Source organism: Chaetura pelagica, unplaced genomic scaffold (assembly GCF_000747805.2).
Source record: "Chaetura pelagica isolate M959 unplaced genomic scaffold, ChaPel_1.0 scaffold143, whole genome shotgun sequence".
In the NCBI taxonomy this organism is placed as follows: domain Eukaryota; kingdom Metazoa; phylum Chordata; class Aves; order Apodiformes; family Apodidae; genus Chaetura; species Chaetura pelagica.
In genome coordinates this window covers 1738714-1756268 of record NW_009952701.1, presented here as the reverse complement: position 1 = coordinate 1756268, position 17555 = coordinate 1738714, and the positions used below count along the sequence as shown (strand labels likewise).

Genomic DNA, 17555 nt, shown 5'->3' with positions numbered 1-17555 from the left:
AGCTGATACTAAGTGACAATGGGCAAGTCACTTCATTTTCTCTGTGCCCCTGTTCATGCATCTGCAGCCATGGAGTAATGATGTGTTGGACCTCTGAGATCTGTCAGGATGAAAGTCTACCCACTTTGGGGCTGAAGCCAAGTGACATTTCATTTGGCATTAGATAATCACTACCTTTTAGTAAAAAAACCCACAACCAAAACCCCTAAAACACCCAACAACAACTAAACAGGACCACCCCCCCCCCCGCAAACCAAACCAAAATTTTAAAAAAGGGGGTTGGGGGGTATTTTCTAAGACACTTTTTCATTTTTTAGTCAGTTCTGGGATGCTGCAGGATGACTACAAAGAATTTCAGACAAAGTGTTCTGGCCTAAAAGTAGCTTTGATATAAAGATAATGGCAGGATGATTTCCTACCAATACAAACCTGGGCTTTGCTTTTGTTTGGGTTCTTTTTAAGCCTGACAGAGTGCAGAATTCCTTAAATAAATACAAGCCCCTGTCCCACAGGCAGTTGCAGTAAGTGATGAAGGTTGGAGAGAATCCAGGACAGGCCATCTCTCTGTTCTCCACAGGGATCACCCAGGCTTTAAACTCCCTTACTTTTTCGAGTGCCAGTTTCAATCACTGCAGGAATTTAACAAAGCTTGAAATTTTAGCAATAAAAGAATGTCTGTGTGAAAACTCTGACTCCAAACAGCGTTACCCGAGTGTGAAATCACTGCCCTTTGTTTCATGAATTTCAAGGTACAACGTGCCCTGGTAGTAAATCTTTCCTACTGAACTCAATATGAAAGTAGACCAAAATGTGAAGAGACTTTCTCAGCAGCCTTCTGGATTAAATGGGTGGCACTATTACTGGCTCTATCTCAGCAGGATGTTTCACAGCAATAGCAGTAATTACTGTCTCTTCTTTCTATGCCATCTTTACAATTTTTTCTGAATTTGGATATTTTGTTGGTGTTCTTCAACTTGAGTGAATGTAGGAGAGTTGTTTAAATGAATGAACACACAAAAATAACTTCAAAATGAAGGATCTGGTGTGAATAACTTTGCAATGTGAGAGACTATTTTCTCAAGTAGCATCACTATTAGAAGCTTTATTTGTGGGATTATTTTGCAGATGCAACAAGCTGATTTCTTTTAATGATTATCTTAATGACAGTGCAACCCAATAGGGGCTGGTTTTTGAATCTTTGAAATAGCCAAGAATATTCCAGAAGATGACATCTCAGAACAATCTCTTTTTCCTACTTTCTGCATTAAAATGTTTATTGAAATCTAACCTTAACTTCAACATGTTATATTCTGCATGGAGCTGCTCCAAAGCCTAATGGGAATACCAGCAATCTTTAATTGATTTTAATGCCTCTCGAATCAGTTCTTAAATAGACAGAAAACTGCAGAATTGTGCACTGGGTCCTGTAGGTACATGTGAGGTGGCTGTGAAACTCACTTCATTATGTTTTGTAGATTAGTTCCCAAGCTTCTGATTGAAGGTGCTATTGAAGATATTAAGGGTGACATTTTAGAATACGTGAAGAAGGGAGCTCAATTCTTGGGAATATATTACAACCTGTTTGAAGCTAGAAAACTGTATGGACTTGGAAACTGTCTGGGGAGTCAATTCTGAATGTCTGGAAGTTTGATTTTAGGATTGCAGGAGGATCCTGGATGAGGAAATGTTCACCTTTAAAGCCAGAAGAAAATAGCGCCATAAATGCAGAGTGTGCTCAGAACAGCAAGTCTCAGTGTCAGACTTTATGGTAATTCAGTTCTTGCAAAGTTTAGTAGGGTTATAGTTATATAATTATATTTTTGCTTAAAGTTTAGTGGGGTTAGGTTATATTTTTTGCAGAAGAACTGTGCTAGTTCATGGGAAGGCTGGAGCCACACTGGAAGAAGGATCACGTCTGCTTTTTAATGTCAGACTATTTTATAATAAGCTCAATAGATTGCTGATAGATTTTATAGGATATTTCTATCTTCCAACCCTATTACATTTCCTTATATTTTCCCATTATTTTGTTTTTTTTTATTGTCTATGTGCCAGAATTCAGGTTTTTATTTAGATATCTTTAAGGAAGAGTAATTAAAGATATTGATGCTACTCTTCTGTCTCAGTTTGTATCACTGAAATCAGCCTGGTCAGAAAACAAGCATATGCACATTCAGTAGCTAATCTCATTTCTAGTTGTGAGTGTCAGGCAGCACATCTGACCCTCTCCAATCCCAGTTTCCTGAGTGATGGTTCCCTGCTGTCAGAATAAAGGTGATTAAACTCCTGGATATATGTGAATATATTTATATTTGTTCAACCAAATTTAATAGGATCAGAAGTTCAATGGAAAACCTGATGATAAAAAAAGCCAGTGTTAAGGGCCTGTAGCCTGGATTCTGTGACTTAAGTGTTAACTTAAGAAATGGACTCAGGCTTGTTTATATAACACCCAGGGAATCTGGTCTGAGGGTGTATTTCCAGTGGGCAAACCTAGTGTTTGGTGACTGAAGTGGTGTTTGATTTCTGTAAGTTGTTGGAGAGCTCTGCAGTAGGAAGTCTGCACTGAGTATTTAAGGTCTCTGTGTGACAGTGCTTTCCAGTCTTAAAAGCACACTTCTTAAAAACATTTGCATTGTAAATAAGAGAGAAGCAGCTGAATTGGTTGTTGGTCCCTCTCGTTATTGTACCTTAGACTCTGTTCACATGCACTCATTGCTTTTATTCACCTCTATGCAGCATTAACTCTTGGGGATGGGTCAGATAGGATCTGGGTTTGATTCCCATGGTTTTGGACAGCCTGTTCAGAAGAGCTGGATCTGTTAATTCCATGGAATAAGTGTGACAATAGAAATAAAAAGTCCAGCTCTCTGTGCTGTCTCCCATATACCTTCAATCTGAGATGATACAGCTACTAGAAGATGCAATTCTTTTCCATTCTTACTTCATTTCCTTTTTTGCCCTTCATTTTTGGAATTAAAGTAACTATTAATAAGGAAACCTCTACCCTTTGGAAGTCTCTTATTGCCTGTAGCCTATCAAACAGTTATTCTGCAAGTAATGTGTTCACTTGACCTAGTAATGAGAAGTCCCTGTTCTCTGTAGGGTGAACTGCAAAACCTGCTCACAATAAGCTGTGAAAAAATGCACTGCAAGATCAGGCTGTGCAAACTGGCACTTATTTTTGTTCCCTGGGAGAAAATATTATTGAAATAATATATGGCTGATAATATATTTATGCTTAAATATTAAAATTAAATGAAAATGTATGAAATCTTTATATGATACTTTAAGAAATTTTAGTTCCAAAATTTGTCCAGAGGGAGCACTGAACTGCAGAAGCTTTCTTTCTGTTAAGTTTTAATAAGCCAGGTGAGGGGATCACTGTGAGGTTATAAAGAAATGACATTCTGTTTCACACCCTACCTCTATCAGGGGCATAGTGAAGATTCCACCTTGCTGATAAGTGCACTGATCAGATGTTGACTGCTCTGACTCAGCTTTCCCCCTCCACATCCATGCACACCTTTCATCCAGAACTTGAGCCTGGTCTAAATCCATGGCTAGGTTTGTGGACAAACGTTTCCTCAGTCCACCCTCAAATTATACTGTGAGCTGCACAAAAAGAAATGAAGCAGGGGAAGAAATCTACCAGCACTCAGAGAGACCTTAGTCACACAGAAACAGGCAGTGATTTAGAATGGCAATTATTAGCACTTGTGCTTCCACACTGAATAGAGAACTCATTGTTTAAAAGATTACCTTGTAGATGATGATAAGAGCACATTTTCTTCCTCTGCAGACAACGTTTGTTCTGTGGTGACCATTACAGGTAGTGCTTTTATCAGTGATTTAGAAGAGAGCTGTCAAAAACTTTTAAAAGCTTCTATTAAAGTAATGTGAATTTATCTATCTAAGACCTATGAGATTTATCAAAGAACCCAGTTTTGGCCTCCTTTTCTAATAAGAACATGCAGCTGGGCACCAGGGCACTCAGCTCCCCAGCCTTCTAGGAACGGAAGCATTTGGTTAGTGGTTTAGATTCCAGAATCCCTGGAGATCTTTCTGGAGAGCAGAGCTGAGGGATGTTTGAGAACAGTCCTTTCCTGTGCTTTTTTTGACAGCAATTGGTTGCAATGAGGTGTCTTGAAGCAGCTGAGCACTAGAACACGAGCTCCTTGCTGCTGTTGCCCTGCAGCGTGTACGTGTGGGGATCTGATAACAGTGCAAATGTGGCTGAATGTTAAGAATTAAACTACAGCAGTTAGTTTTCCTGTGTCATCTTTCAGTTTTTTGGTACTGAAGTTGTTCTATAGCGTTGGGGCTTTTAATGCTTGGCTTTTGTTGTTGTCCCTTTGAATATAATTTCAATGTATGGTACTGAAACTTTCTTTTATCCAGCTGGGCTGATGAACTGATTGCTGTTATGAAAGCAGTGTTAGGTGATACTGGCTGGAAGCAGTAGCTTTGAAGCTTGAGAGGAGGAGAGCCCTGGGAGGTCCATTCTAGCCCCTACCTGGCTGCCAGAATATTAGAATAATTTGGGTATCTCCTTCTTATTTCCATTGCCCAATTTTCTTTTTTCCTTTCCCCTAGCACTTCTGTTTGGAAAAGTGCTCCTCCTTTCCTCAGCTTGCAGTCACACTGCTGTGTATCCCCAAATTGTCAGGCATAAGAAGTTGAAAAGGTTGACCCTGATCAACACCCAAACAGTGATGTGTCTGCAGCTGAAGAGTTTTGCAGGCTAAAAGAGCAGATTCTACTCGTTGAGTTTATTCTGACTGAGTGCCCAACCACGATCATAGGGGTCATACGTGTTACTGAAAGTTATCACCTTCTGAGCAAAACTGAATTAATTTTATTCTATTGAGAATAGTTGTGGTAATGCAGATGGTTTGGTCAAAGGTCAGGGTGGGTAAGTAGCAGGCTTGCTACTCAGAATTCCCACAGGAATTTCACTCAGAGGTAGGATCATTGGCTTTTTGCTCCAAGGAGAAGACACTGAGTTCTGGGAGTGCCTTCGTGCTGATGGTCGTGGCTGTGGAAGCACTTGGTGCTCCTTGCAGCACTTCACTGGTTAGTGATGGGAAGTTGAAAATGTACTAAAGGCAGTGAGGAAATTCTGCTAGTAGGTAAACAAAAAAAAAAAAACCAAACCAAACTACCCTGGAAAAGAAAAGAGCATAACCTGAAAAACTAAGATATGGCAGAAAAGAAGAGATAAGAAAGTTAAGCTGTCACAGTCTGTGTCTCCATGAGGAATGAACTGTGAATCCCACACATTTGGAAGGATCAGACAAACCAAAATACTGGGATCAAAATATCAGGAAGTGAGACCCAGAGTCACCATTTGGTAAGGATACATTTTCTCAGAGTTGCAGTCTTCAGTCCAGAGTAATCTTTGAAATCAGTCATGGCCTTGGCCACTTGACCACTTCCTTTGAGAGTGGCCACTTGACCACTACTGAGTAACCCAGGCTGAGAGAAAAGAGTGAGGCTGGAGGATGTCAGACACCAAGTCAAGCAAGTAAAACGCATACAGATGATCCTGCTGTGTGAAAAAAAGTGACAAGAAAGCAGTCAGTCGCTCATGCTAACTTTCACTAGAGCAGGTTTTTTAGACAGAGGAGCAGTGACAGCAGTGCTAGCTCAGATACTTGTTTAATAGAAAAGGAGACAGTATTCGGGCAGGAGTTAATGGGGTTTTAACTTGAGCACAAATGGGACGTCTGTTACATTTCAGTTAAATGTCCATGAACGTGCTGTTGTGCTTCCAGAGACACCTCAATTTATTGCAAAAGAATAAACATTAGAAGTAAAATTTCAGGTCATTAAAAGAGTGAGTTATCCCTGTGAAAGGAAGAAGTGTGTTCATGGCTAAGCAGGAAAGCTAGAATGTGAAAGGATACAGAAAAAGGAGTATCTGTTATTAGGTTCTATATGTATCAAACCTCTTGCTTATGATGTGAAAGTGTCTGTACTGGTGGAGCAGATATCAGAATTGTCAAGGGAGAAATTGAGATCTTCAAAGGTAAATAAGTTCTCTGATGGTTATAGAAGGAGTTCAGTTATCTGGCAATTCATGTCCCTGGGAGCTTCCCCTTCCCTGAAGACAGAAGAGCATTTAGGCTCATTGCTTGTGATGGAGAGAACCAAGAGAATGTGGGTCACCCTTTGGACACTGTAGGTCTAGGGAGACAGGAAAAGGGAAGCCTTGCCATCTGTCTAGGATGAAAGAAAATTTTTATATAATTTCTATGTATATAGTTATTTGTGTCCATAAACAAAGTATTTTCCTTAACCAGAAAAGACAAGCATTTGGGATGGGATAAAAAGGAAACCAAGCATCTTTCTAGGCTAGAAGGCACGTGGCAAATGGCACGAAAATTTCATCTACAATTTTGCATATTTTGCTATTTTGTTGGTCAGCAGTGTTGATTCTTACTGCCAGAGATAAGGGTCAGAATAAGAATCTGCTGCTGGTCTGTTAACAAACAGTGTCCTGGGTGGTATGAGAAAAGTTTATTTTGCTAAGCTGGGTGAGGAGTTTAGATTAAATAGGCTTTTGCTTACAGCTCTCACTGCATCCTCAGTGATAACTCTTGGCATTGCTGGGAAACCTCTTTATCTTTTTAGAAATTGGAAAATAAATAGCAGAGTAAGTCTGGAAAAAAAATATTTAAAACTCCATTGAAGAACTGAGGGAAGTTTCCCAAAATGTTGATGGGGTGTCACTAAAAGATGTAGTCTCTATGTCTGGTGGGGGTTTCTGCATGACAAATGGCAGTAGCATTCTGCATCTGGATAACTTCAGTGCTAAGGAATTAATAATTTGATTGTAGTTATAAAGCTTAGCTGGGTTTGTGTCTAGCAGCAGGAGCCAGATCATAACCAGGTGATTCATTGACCACCAGGTTGTTAACAGTGAGTGTGCCAGGTACCTGCAGCCCTGGAGTGACAATTCTAAAGCATGAGCCAGGTTTGGGTTGAATCCTGCTGAAGATGCCAGAGCTTCACTTCCCAGAGAAGCATTATGAGCTATTGCTATGCTAGAAATTGTTCAGGCCAATCTTTCTGCAACAATGAGCCTGTAAAAGCCAGGAGAATGATACACTGCTGGCTGGTTCCAATCTTTTAATCGATCTCTCCTGTCTGACTAAACAAAGGACCAGGCTCACTCAGACAGGTGAGGGCAGCACATGTGAATATCCTGACAAAAAGCAAAATGACTGCAGTGCTATCTCTCTTTGTCAAACGGGGGAGTGGTGTTTAGCAGATGGTAAACCTGCCTCGGTTGTAGCAGCATTGAACTTAAAGGCTTTCTTAACTCTCTGAGGGGAAAAAAAATAATAAATCAAACCACAACAACACCACCACAAAAAAACCCAGTGCATTTGAATGCCTTGCAACCTCCTTGAGCCTCAAATAGTAAGGTAGAAATAACAAGATTGCTATACATATCAGAGAGGCCAAAAGCTTAGCAGAAATAGAAAAGGATTAACATTTCATAGAACTGAAAAGAATATGAGGAGTAGTTGTTTCCTGAAACAAAAGTGAATTGGGAGAGCTTTAAAGTTACTTGCTCACTGTATAAACCAGCCTTTTTGTGGTGGAAAGTAGGAGGAGACTCACCATCAGGAATTAATGTGAGACAGCCCTACATCCCAGGAGATATCCTAAAAAAAGTGCCAAGAAAAGTTACCTTCTTAGAAGATGTGAGAATCTTTTTGATGTAAACTGATTCTTGCACCCTGAAACTGTTTCAGAAGGGATCTGACACCACTGCCCTGCTAATGTTCTCCTCTGCTGCTGGTGCTATTTACCCCAAGCAAACAATTCATGTTTTAACTTTGTGGCTGGACCAAAAGCATCTGCTTTCCCATATTCAGTACATTAAAAATGCATTGTGGACAGGATATTTTATTAGTTAATCTTTTTTCCCCACGTGTGAGAAGATTGAAATCTATTCTGACTTTCACCAAGGTGTAGCCTGATTAACTCCACTAAATCAACAGAGTGAGCAATCAGCATCTTGCCCACACAGGACCAGTCTGTTACTGGTGTGCTAAGAACAGCGTCTGCTGTGATGCCATAGCTGTGGTTTTCTTACTTTACATTTTCCCGTTGTTGTTGGAAACATTCATGATGTTTCAGGCCCTTGGGGCTCTAATCTTACCTTCCTCTCTCCCTCCTAGTGTCTATCAACTTGTTGTCAAGGAGGAGAAGCTGCAGAAAGCACGGAGAGCTGCAGACATCATTGAATGCTTCTCCGTCCCAGTGAGCTACAAGAATGCTTCCAGTCTCGACTCACCACACTACTTTGCAGCTGAGCTGAAACCCATCAACTTACCTGTCACCCAGCCCTTCACAGTGGGTGACAACAAAACCTACAATGGCTACTGGAATGCTCCACTTTCTCCCCTGAAAAGCTACAGTATATACTTCCAGGCTCTTAGCAAGGCAAATGGAGTAAGTGCAGAGAAAATTGAAGTTGGATCTGTACATATGACCACCTGTGTCTGTCTTCCTCATCATGCTCCTTCCTTTACCATTGAATGCCAGTTGAACTCCTCCTTTTTATTACCCTCTTAAAGAAATTGGATGAAAATTAAACATGCCATTACTTGTTCTTCACTCAAGTCTCTCTCTGATGCCTAGATCCAATGAGAAACCTGTTGGCAAGCCAGATTATGTAAAGGCACATGGTGGCATGTGATTTACAGGGTTTTCCTGTTTTCTTTTTTTCTTCCTTTCAAATGCATGTGTGTCAGAGCAGGGCTTGTTGTACTTAGAAAATATATTCTGATAGTCTTGTTATTTTTGGAGGAGATATTATGAGCTGAGAACTGCCCCAAAGCTATGAATTTGGATTATCTTGCAGCTTGCGTTTGGTCACATCATCATGTAGCACCTAGAGTGGAGAATTTTAGCTTCAGTAAGTGGTACTGCAAGGGAGACTATGTGTTTGTGTTTCTTAGTCCTTTTGAACACCCTGGACTGTGTTTTTGCATATACTTGCTCTGTGATATTAGGTTTAAAATGGATACAGCACAGGAGCCATAGTCTGCCCTTTTCTCAGACTCAAATGACCCACAAATAATGCCACAACAGATCCTGAGATAGGCAAAGGGAAGGCCTCTTTGCCTTCCTCTGTTCTTCTATTCCAGCCTAGAATAGTTTGTGACCTTCTCTTTTAACATCCCTGTTTTGGGTCTGTTCAGCTAACAGTCTACAAACCAGACCCAGTTTAAGCAGTTGTTCACCTTCCTCCCCTCTGACTCCCTTAACTGTTTTTCATTATCACATAACATGGTACAAACTGACACTCCAGCCTCTTGAAGAGTCTTAGAGCATTGACATGGCATCAAGAAGTTGGGTACCAGAGTGTGTTATTAGCACGTTTGCCAGTGCTTTCACAAATTTGACTTTAACATGGATAAATTCTTTAAGACATCACCTCTGAAAGAGCAAAATTAGAAAAATCAATCACAGGTGAGTGGTGTAGGCTCTGGGCTCCACTTGGGATATAGTGTCTTTTATACCCCAAGTGCAGGCAAAGATCACAGAGGACCATACATCATTTAACAGGCTAGCAATGCCAATGAATGTTCACAACATATCTTGGTGTTTTACAACCTTCATTTATCAACATTCTCCTGCAGAGTTTCTGCTGCGTGGCTGCAAAGCACAAAGCTCTTCAATGCTGTGCTGGTTTTTACCTTGATTTCCTTTCTAGTTGATGTAGTTTCCTTCCAGCACTACTCAGTGAATACAACTTTGGATTTACCTTTAGAAAGGAAATTGTGAAATCCATGTGTATGTCTCTCTTTGTCTAGTTAGTTTCCCCTTGTGTGATAGTTAATTGCTAGTGAATGGATCCCTAGGGAAGAAAAAGACTTTATTTGCTTAAGTACAATATAATATGCCAAAAATGAGTTGTGTGAATGGAATTGTGTAGGTCTCCCTTGGAATTCTGGATTGAGGCAGCACTAGTGTGTGGTTCCTGCTTTTTCAAGATCTCTGTAGCTGGCAGGTTGCATCACACTCTCTATGTACAAGGTGACAAGGACTCAACAAAAGGATTATTTTATCATAGAATCACAGAATGGTTTGGTTTGGAAGGGACCTTGAAGATCATGTAGTTCCAACCCCCCTGCATGGGCAGGGACACCTCCCACCAGCCCAGGCTGCTCCAAGCCCCATCTAACCTGCCCTTCAACACTGCCAGGGATGGGGCAGCCACAGCTTCCCTGGGCAACCTGGGCCAGGGTCTCATCAACCTCATCATATTCTGTCAAAGAAAGTAAATTCCTATTTGAGCAAGGAATTGCCTCTTTCTTCAGTAACTGACTTTGGTACAATATATATTTACATATCCTTGGAGTGTGGTGGTGTGGGAAAAAATATAGAGTATATGCCCAAGAATGGAATATGGATCTTGGAAGGAATATCTGTGATACTTTTTGTTTCTTTATAAAATCCTTAAACCTTGTATTTCAAACATTAGGGTTTGATTTGCATCCAGCCTTTTGCAGATATAAAAAAATAAGTTTTGTTTCACTCCCAGAGCTGTTTGCAGGTATAATTTGTATTTAAGTGTTGGATTTTCACTTATATCTATGATCTGCACAGCTTTGACTGGTCTTCTTTAAGCCTGCTAATAATTGTGGCCGCAACATGGCATTTTTGATAATGCACATCTGCAAACAGTCAAAAGAGTAATAATTTAGCACCATTAAAATATAGCCTTATGTTTCCTTGCACATTAAAAACTTAACAGAACATTGCCACTCATTTTTTTAATTAGGATATTCTGTAGTTTCATTAATCACTGACAGTTATGGAGTGATGAAATTTCTTTCCACACCTGGAAGCTGCAATGAGAAACCTTCATGCAGTGAACCAGAACACCTTCCTTTGGAAATGTAGGGCTCTGGGGAGAGCTTAATTTGAAGAAACATGCTGTACTTGGTCAAAAAGCTTGATTAGGAGGAGGCAGAAATGTTAGAGGAGCTCTGCATTGTTTCAGCTCTGCTGTACAGGGAGGGTTGTGCTCATTTGGTGTTCTCATCTGCTCTGCAACCATTAGCTGTGATTGTTACAGTGAAAGGAATATAATTAACAGCTGGATGCAAAACAAGTGTGGCAAATTGCTGCAAAATCAGATCATGAGCTTTCCTGCCTCCTCTTGTGCAATATTGTACTTCTTGTTTGAGAGTCTGAATGAGAGAGCTGTCACTGGCTGAATTCTTTTCTGTGGACAGTTGTATGAAGTTTGGTCAACATGGTGCTGCTTCCAGACAGGAGTCTAAATAGAACATGTGTGAGACAGAAAGGTTTTGTTACACAAAACGCTTGTAAATGGTGTGAATTTCCCTCCTAGGGACTGTTGAAAGCCAGATGCTGAACTGAAATGTGTCAGAGTTTGAAATAAGAGGGGAAAAAAAGAGAAAAAAACAACCAAGAGAAAAAGGAAATGGAAGCTCCAGGTTTTGTGACTGCAGGGGTGAGAAACACCATTAGTTACTGTTTAATTGTTAGATGGAGTTAGCATGAGAAGTGACATGGGAGCACTGGACAACTTGGCTTTGCTCTCCTCTGGCAGGATCTCCACACATGCTGTTGCAGCCATCCAGGTAGTTAACTGATGTTTGCTAGTTGTTCTGGTGCCACCTGCTACAGATGGCTGCCTGACAGAGCATGATGTTTTGCCTTGTCTGAAAAACCTCCCTGAGCTCTCCCCTTTAAAGCCCCAGCCCTTTTGACATTTATCCCTCTGAAAGGAGAGGCCAGGGCTGCAACACCATGTTCCTCCTTATCCTCTCTTATCCTTCTACTGACTTAAAATCAAATGTTGCAGGTTTTATTGTCCCCAGGTTCTTTATCTAGGCCATAGTAGATGACAGTGTCTGGTTACTAATCCAGCCACACGCTCAAATGGGCAGAATTCTTTGGCTGATGTAAAACCTGCCTGAATTTTTTGAACAGCTCAGAAACCAGAGTTTCCTACAAATCCTTCCTGAAGCTGCATTTTCCTTCATTGAGTTCAAATGCAATCTGTGACTGCAGAGTTGCAATCAATAACTCCTGGCTGTTTTTCCTCTAAATGGGAGATGAGGCAGGAGTCTTTGTAAGGCATCTGGAGCTGATGGGGAGATGCTGCCAGCTGCTCCTCCAGCCAGGTGGGCCAACAGGTGAATGATGTTTGCAGGCCAGAATTCTGAAAAGCAGCACCACAGGAATCAATGAGAATATTATTTTTGAGGGAATGACAGACTCTCCAGAGATTCTTATTGATTTCTCTGCTCTCTAATGACTTGTACTACATGCACGATTGGGCAGTTCATTATTATCTGGGGAGACCAGGCTGGATTTTTAGATGCTGACAGGTCTACCTGTAGTACACAACATTCTTCTTCTGAGACATTTTGGAGATGTGGATAAAGCTGCTGGCAGAGAGGAAGCATTCATCCCAGTGGAGATGACCCACTAGAAAAGTAGTGAGGTGCTTTGGTTCAGCCACCTGCATTGCTTCTGTGAACTGTTGAGCAGCTTTGAGGAGCCCAGTGCTCAGCAGGATTTTGGGTGTAGAGTTTTGTTCAGTTACATTTACTTCTGCTTAATCTCATATTGGAGCTGCTGGGGCAGAAATAAAGCAGCTGTGGAAGCACTTCACTTTTTGTTAGCCCCTGTTTCTACATCTGGTTGGATTTTTTGGGCCAGACTATGTGGACCTGAGAGTTTTCTGGATAGTAAATAAAACCCTGCTCCAGTCTGCCTCAAATTTGAGATGTTGGGAGGTGTGTGTATTCAATTATGAACTATATAACATTGAAATAACTTTCTATTGTAAATAATAAAAGAGAAGAGATTGCCCTTTTAGGTTGTGAAGATGCAGCTGTCACATAATCATATGTCCAGCTGCCTTCATAGCCAGAAAATAGTTCCCACCTGAACACTGAAGAGACAGAGGCAGAACTTGTCATGTTACCACTCAGTGTACTTCAGTGAAAATGTACATTTAGGAACCCATGTAATTAGCAGACATCAGCTCCCTGGCTTTGAAAAAGAAAGAAACAAACTAGATTAAATAATGTTTAAAAAATAAAACCTGAAAATTCAAGGGGGTCCTAAAACAAGCTCATAGTGTGTAGCTTCAAGTTTGTCATCATGAAGATTGTTGTAGACATAAGGTGTTGTAAAACTTCTGTGGTAACACAGCTTTTAAAAGAACATTTTTTTTTTCATCCCTTTATTTCCTTATTTTTCTTGTAATTGCTTCAAGCCATCCAGATGAGTAAATGAGAATTACTTCTGTTGTTTATTCCTTCATGGCTAAAGAGAAACATCTTCCTGTGGACAGAAAAGCACCTTATCTGAATCAAAAGCACCATTTTTCAGAAAACAAATGTGATTGTGGGAAAATGTTTTGCTGCTTTTTTTTTGGGGGGGGGGGGGAAAGAAGTTTATTTATTCTGCTTCTTGGTTAGAAAGTTCATACATACTCTCAAATCTCAGTCTCAATCAAAGAAAAGTAGCTTAAATTTAAAGAGATCTCATTTTTTATGAGGCACCAAAGAGATAAGCAGTGGTTTGGTCAATGAGGGGATCAATAGCAATTGATGGAATAATCAGCCCTAATCAGGAATATGGACTAAGTTCAAGACTTTCAACTTAGGCATCCCTAATAGCTTGATGTCTGGTGTCTGTGCAGGTTTCCTTTATTTTTATCTTCTCAGAAGATGCAATTGGAAATGAAGTTCTGAGGTCCAGATGTCTTGTTCTCCAGTGATTGATTGCCCTTGCTTTTGGCAGTGCCAGGCCACAGTGTTCTAATAACTATGATTGTCTGTGCTAAATGCAGCAATTAGTAGATGTAGCTGCAAACAGAACACGCTGCATCCTGTCTTCTCAAATTACCCTGTGGGAGGGTAATGTGCAGGGATGTGCACCACGCTCAAGTGGGATCAGTTACTGCATCATTAGCAAGATTTCAGGTTTGGTTTTCTCACCTCTTCTTTTCTCAACATTGACTAATGTCTCTAACTTTGAGTTGCACTTTGAAGCTAGCAGAAAGCAAGAAATACACAAGAGAATTTTCCACAAGGAAATGTGAGCAAGTGTCCTCCTACTTTCAGGCTGCAAAAATGCTATTTTGATATTTTTCATTTGATTCTTCACTGCTGATTTTCCGGGTCACCTTGTCTTAGATTGTAAACTACAACAGGATCTGTCTGGTTTGTAATTCCCAGTATTATTTGCTGAGGCTGTGCTCTGAAAACAAAGCTGTGTTTTTTCTGCTTCATACATCATCACTAGTAATAAAGCTTTTGGGTTTCCAGAGTAGGTGGCAATTTGAGCTGATTACCCAAAAGGCAGAGATGAATGGGGAGCTCTGTCCTACAGCCAGGCTGACTTTGCTGATGGTTGTACAGGTTGTGTAGAGGAGTCAGTTTTTGAGGGAGAGAGGGGTAGGTGCACCCAAGAGAGATGTACCTGATATAAACAGTGCTTCAGTCTCACTCTGGGGACTGTAAAGTTGGGAAAAGATGTCCTTAATGGACATGATTTGTCCTCAGTGATCCAGGAGTTCCTTAAGAGTGTTTGAAGGCAAGATCAGAGGGATAGTTTGTCCTTCTGAATATCTTGTAGTTTCCAGACTACACACAGGGTTGCTCATTACCAGGTACTGTGGCTGATGAGTATCTTGAGGCTGCATAGACAGGGAATCACTCTTTTCCAGTGCGGATCCTTCAGTCGTCCCCATCCTCCCCACAACATAACTGTGAGCAGAAAGGCACGAAGGGCCTGCTTGTTTCTGCTCTGACTGAGGAAGCTCTGTCACAGAGGGAGCAGATTTTCTCCAAGAGCAAATTCAGACTTCCACAGTGTTTGTGTTATTGCTTGAGGATGGAATGAAATGCTCAGCAATGCATTTGCTAGGCTGTTGTTTCCAGAGAACAGACAGCATCCATATTAATGTAGCATTGTTACACACAGTAATTGATGCAGTATTCATTACACCTGAGGCATGTACAAGAACTTGTGAAGACATCAAGTGCTACCAAACCCCTGCAGCAGATTAGGGCCTGACACAGGCAGCTTTTTAACAAAGCAACACGTTAAAATTCGGGTGGCAATTGAGCATCGAACAGAAGCAACCCCTGCCAGTGAGGGCTGTAGAATGAGGAGCTGGGCACAGCAGAAAGGATGTGCTGTCAGTGGAGGGGGCCTGAGAAGGATGTTAGTGAAGCCAAACACAACATTGCTGTTCCCATCCAAACTCCTGTTTAGGCAGCTCTGCCTGCTCAGAGGTGGATTCAACAAAAGCCTTGGGTTTTCTCCCAGCTCTGCGCTGAAAACCTGCTGTGGTGTGGGTTGGGTTTGAACAGCTCATTTGGCAGAGCTCGCCATGCAGCCTGCTGGTTTGCTTCACATACATAGCAGAGAGCTGAAATATTCAAATGACTACTTGTGTGTCTGTTTGCCATGTGTTTAAATAAATACTAATTTGCAAAACTTGCAGTAATGGCGCATGAAAATTAAATGTACAGTTGCATGTAGGTTTGACCCAAGGCTTGTCTGCCTGTGACAGATCAGGTCATGTAACTGGTAAATTCTGCTAGTTAATCAGGCAGTTATGTGGGACCCATCACTCACACACTGAGTGAGGAAAAACATGTTGTCACTCTTAACTTCTCAACAGTTAGAGAAGCAGCTGTGGGCAAGTCCATTAGTATGGGGTGTTTTATGCAACTAAAACTATTGGTGGCATTTTCAGAGATAAATTGAAGGAAAAATGTTTATTTGTTTTAGTACCCTTTAAAAAGAATGTATGTTTATTGTAGATGGGCAAATTACACATCTTGATGTTTTCTTCTGTTGTTATTTTTCAGGAAACAAAAATCAACTGTGTCCGTCTGGCAACAAAAGGTACGTGGGCCTCTTTTCCCTGCAAGTCATAATGGCAGTAACATGAAAGCTGCAGTGGTGACACAACTTGATTGCAGTTACATAGAATCCTAGAATGGTTTGGGTTGGAAAGGACCTTAAAGATGGTCTAGATCCAATCCCCTGCATGGGCAGGGACACCTCCCACCAGCCCAGGTTGCTCCAAGCCCCATCCAACCTGCCCTTCAACACTGCCAGGGATGGGGCAGCCACAGCTTCCCTGGGCACCCTGGACGAGGCTCTCACCACCCTGATAATGAAGAAGATGCAATGCTCTGATACCCAGGTTGATTCACAAGGTGTACCCTTGGGGGACCAAGGATGACAATGTCTGGCTTCTTTCTTGGAGTTTTGAGTTGTTTTGAACAAGGACTTCAAATCACCCCAGGAGTGCTTTATGTCAGAAAACAATTCACTTCTAACACAGAAGACTAGCTGTAAAAAGACTTCCTCAACATGTTATAGTCTCAAAATAAGCTGTAAGGAAATGATGGAGTAATTGCTGTGGGCCATGGCACAGGTAGCTCTGCATTTCCAAAACTTGGGGTTGCCATCTTGTGCTCTTGTTGCTTTGCTGTAATGTGAAATAACTGCATTACTGTCTGTGCAGTCTTTCCAGAGCTAAACAAAATTGGCAGGAACTCATACTTTTTTTTTTTTTTAAATTTATTTGAGACACCATCCCAATTTTTTCACTCCTTTCTGTCTTGTGGCTATCACAGAAGTTAATTACTTTTAAATGCTTTTTCCTGATGACTCTTGCCTCATGACTTGCAGAGCAGTTGGGAGGTCTCAAAGAAGCCCCAGCTCACAGGTGTTGGGTAGCAGAGGAGGATATTTTCCATCTTCACATGGAGACATCCCTCAGTCTGTGGCAGAAAGCCATGCACAGGGATGGCAGAAGCTGCACAAAGTTCCCACCTGTGCAGCTGTTTTCACTGCTGGGACCCAATACACAAGCTGGTGGAGCTGTAAGCAGTTGTGTCACCACTGAAAGCCAAGGAGGATGAGCCATTTCTCCCCTTTTTCCTTTTCATCTGTGGCTCTGGTGCTCCATCTGTCCTCTTGTTATTTCCATTTTAAAAGTTCCTTTTAAAATCTTTATTTAATTCATTTCTTGGATTACAAGCATTCTATGTGTCTCAGTCTCCCCTCCTTCCCCCTCAGTTTTTCCAGCTGGTAGTGGCATGACCATTTTGAATACCTTATTTTTGCTTTCTGGTGGTAGCAAGAGAAAGAGCAGGACTGGGTCAGATAAGTTTGGGTGAAATAAGTCTGTTCAGGGTTTTCCAAGAGCATGACTCCAGGTCTCTTCATGAGATCAGAGAAGCCAGATTGATTAATTTTTTGAAACCTCTGGTTTCTCCTGTTGCCATTGCTCCTTTTTCTGGGGTTGATGGAACAATGTTGTCTTGTCAGCAGCAAAGACGTTTTCTCGAGACTGCTCAAAGAAAACAAAAAAGAACCTTGAAAAGCCCCATTCTTGAATGACCTTTTAATTTGCACTGTCTGATTTAGGTACTTTGGAGAAGTGTCACATAAGTGACCTTGAGTTGCCTTCTGCAAACTGATTTAATTAGCATTAACCTGTTCAGTCAGCAGGA

At 41.2% G+C, this 17555-nt stretch overlaps 1 protein-coding gene across 1 annotated transcript in view; it reads left to right on the top strand.

The window, feature by feature from the left end:
* PTPRT (protein tyrosine phosphatase, receptor type, T) overlaps positions 1-17555 on the top strand; it is a gene marked incomplete at its 5' end in the record, with an annotated part of 272054 nt that overhangs the window by 171927 nt on the left and 82572 nt on the right. Inside the window, 2 exons of the mRNA XM_009994060.1 lie at positions 8196-8469; positions 15897-15933. Coding sequence (XP_009992362.1) covers positions 8196-8469; positions 15897-15933 — 311 coding nt within the window. The remainder of the gene's footprint in view (positions 1-8195; positions 8470-15896; positions 15934-17555) is intronic.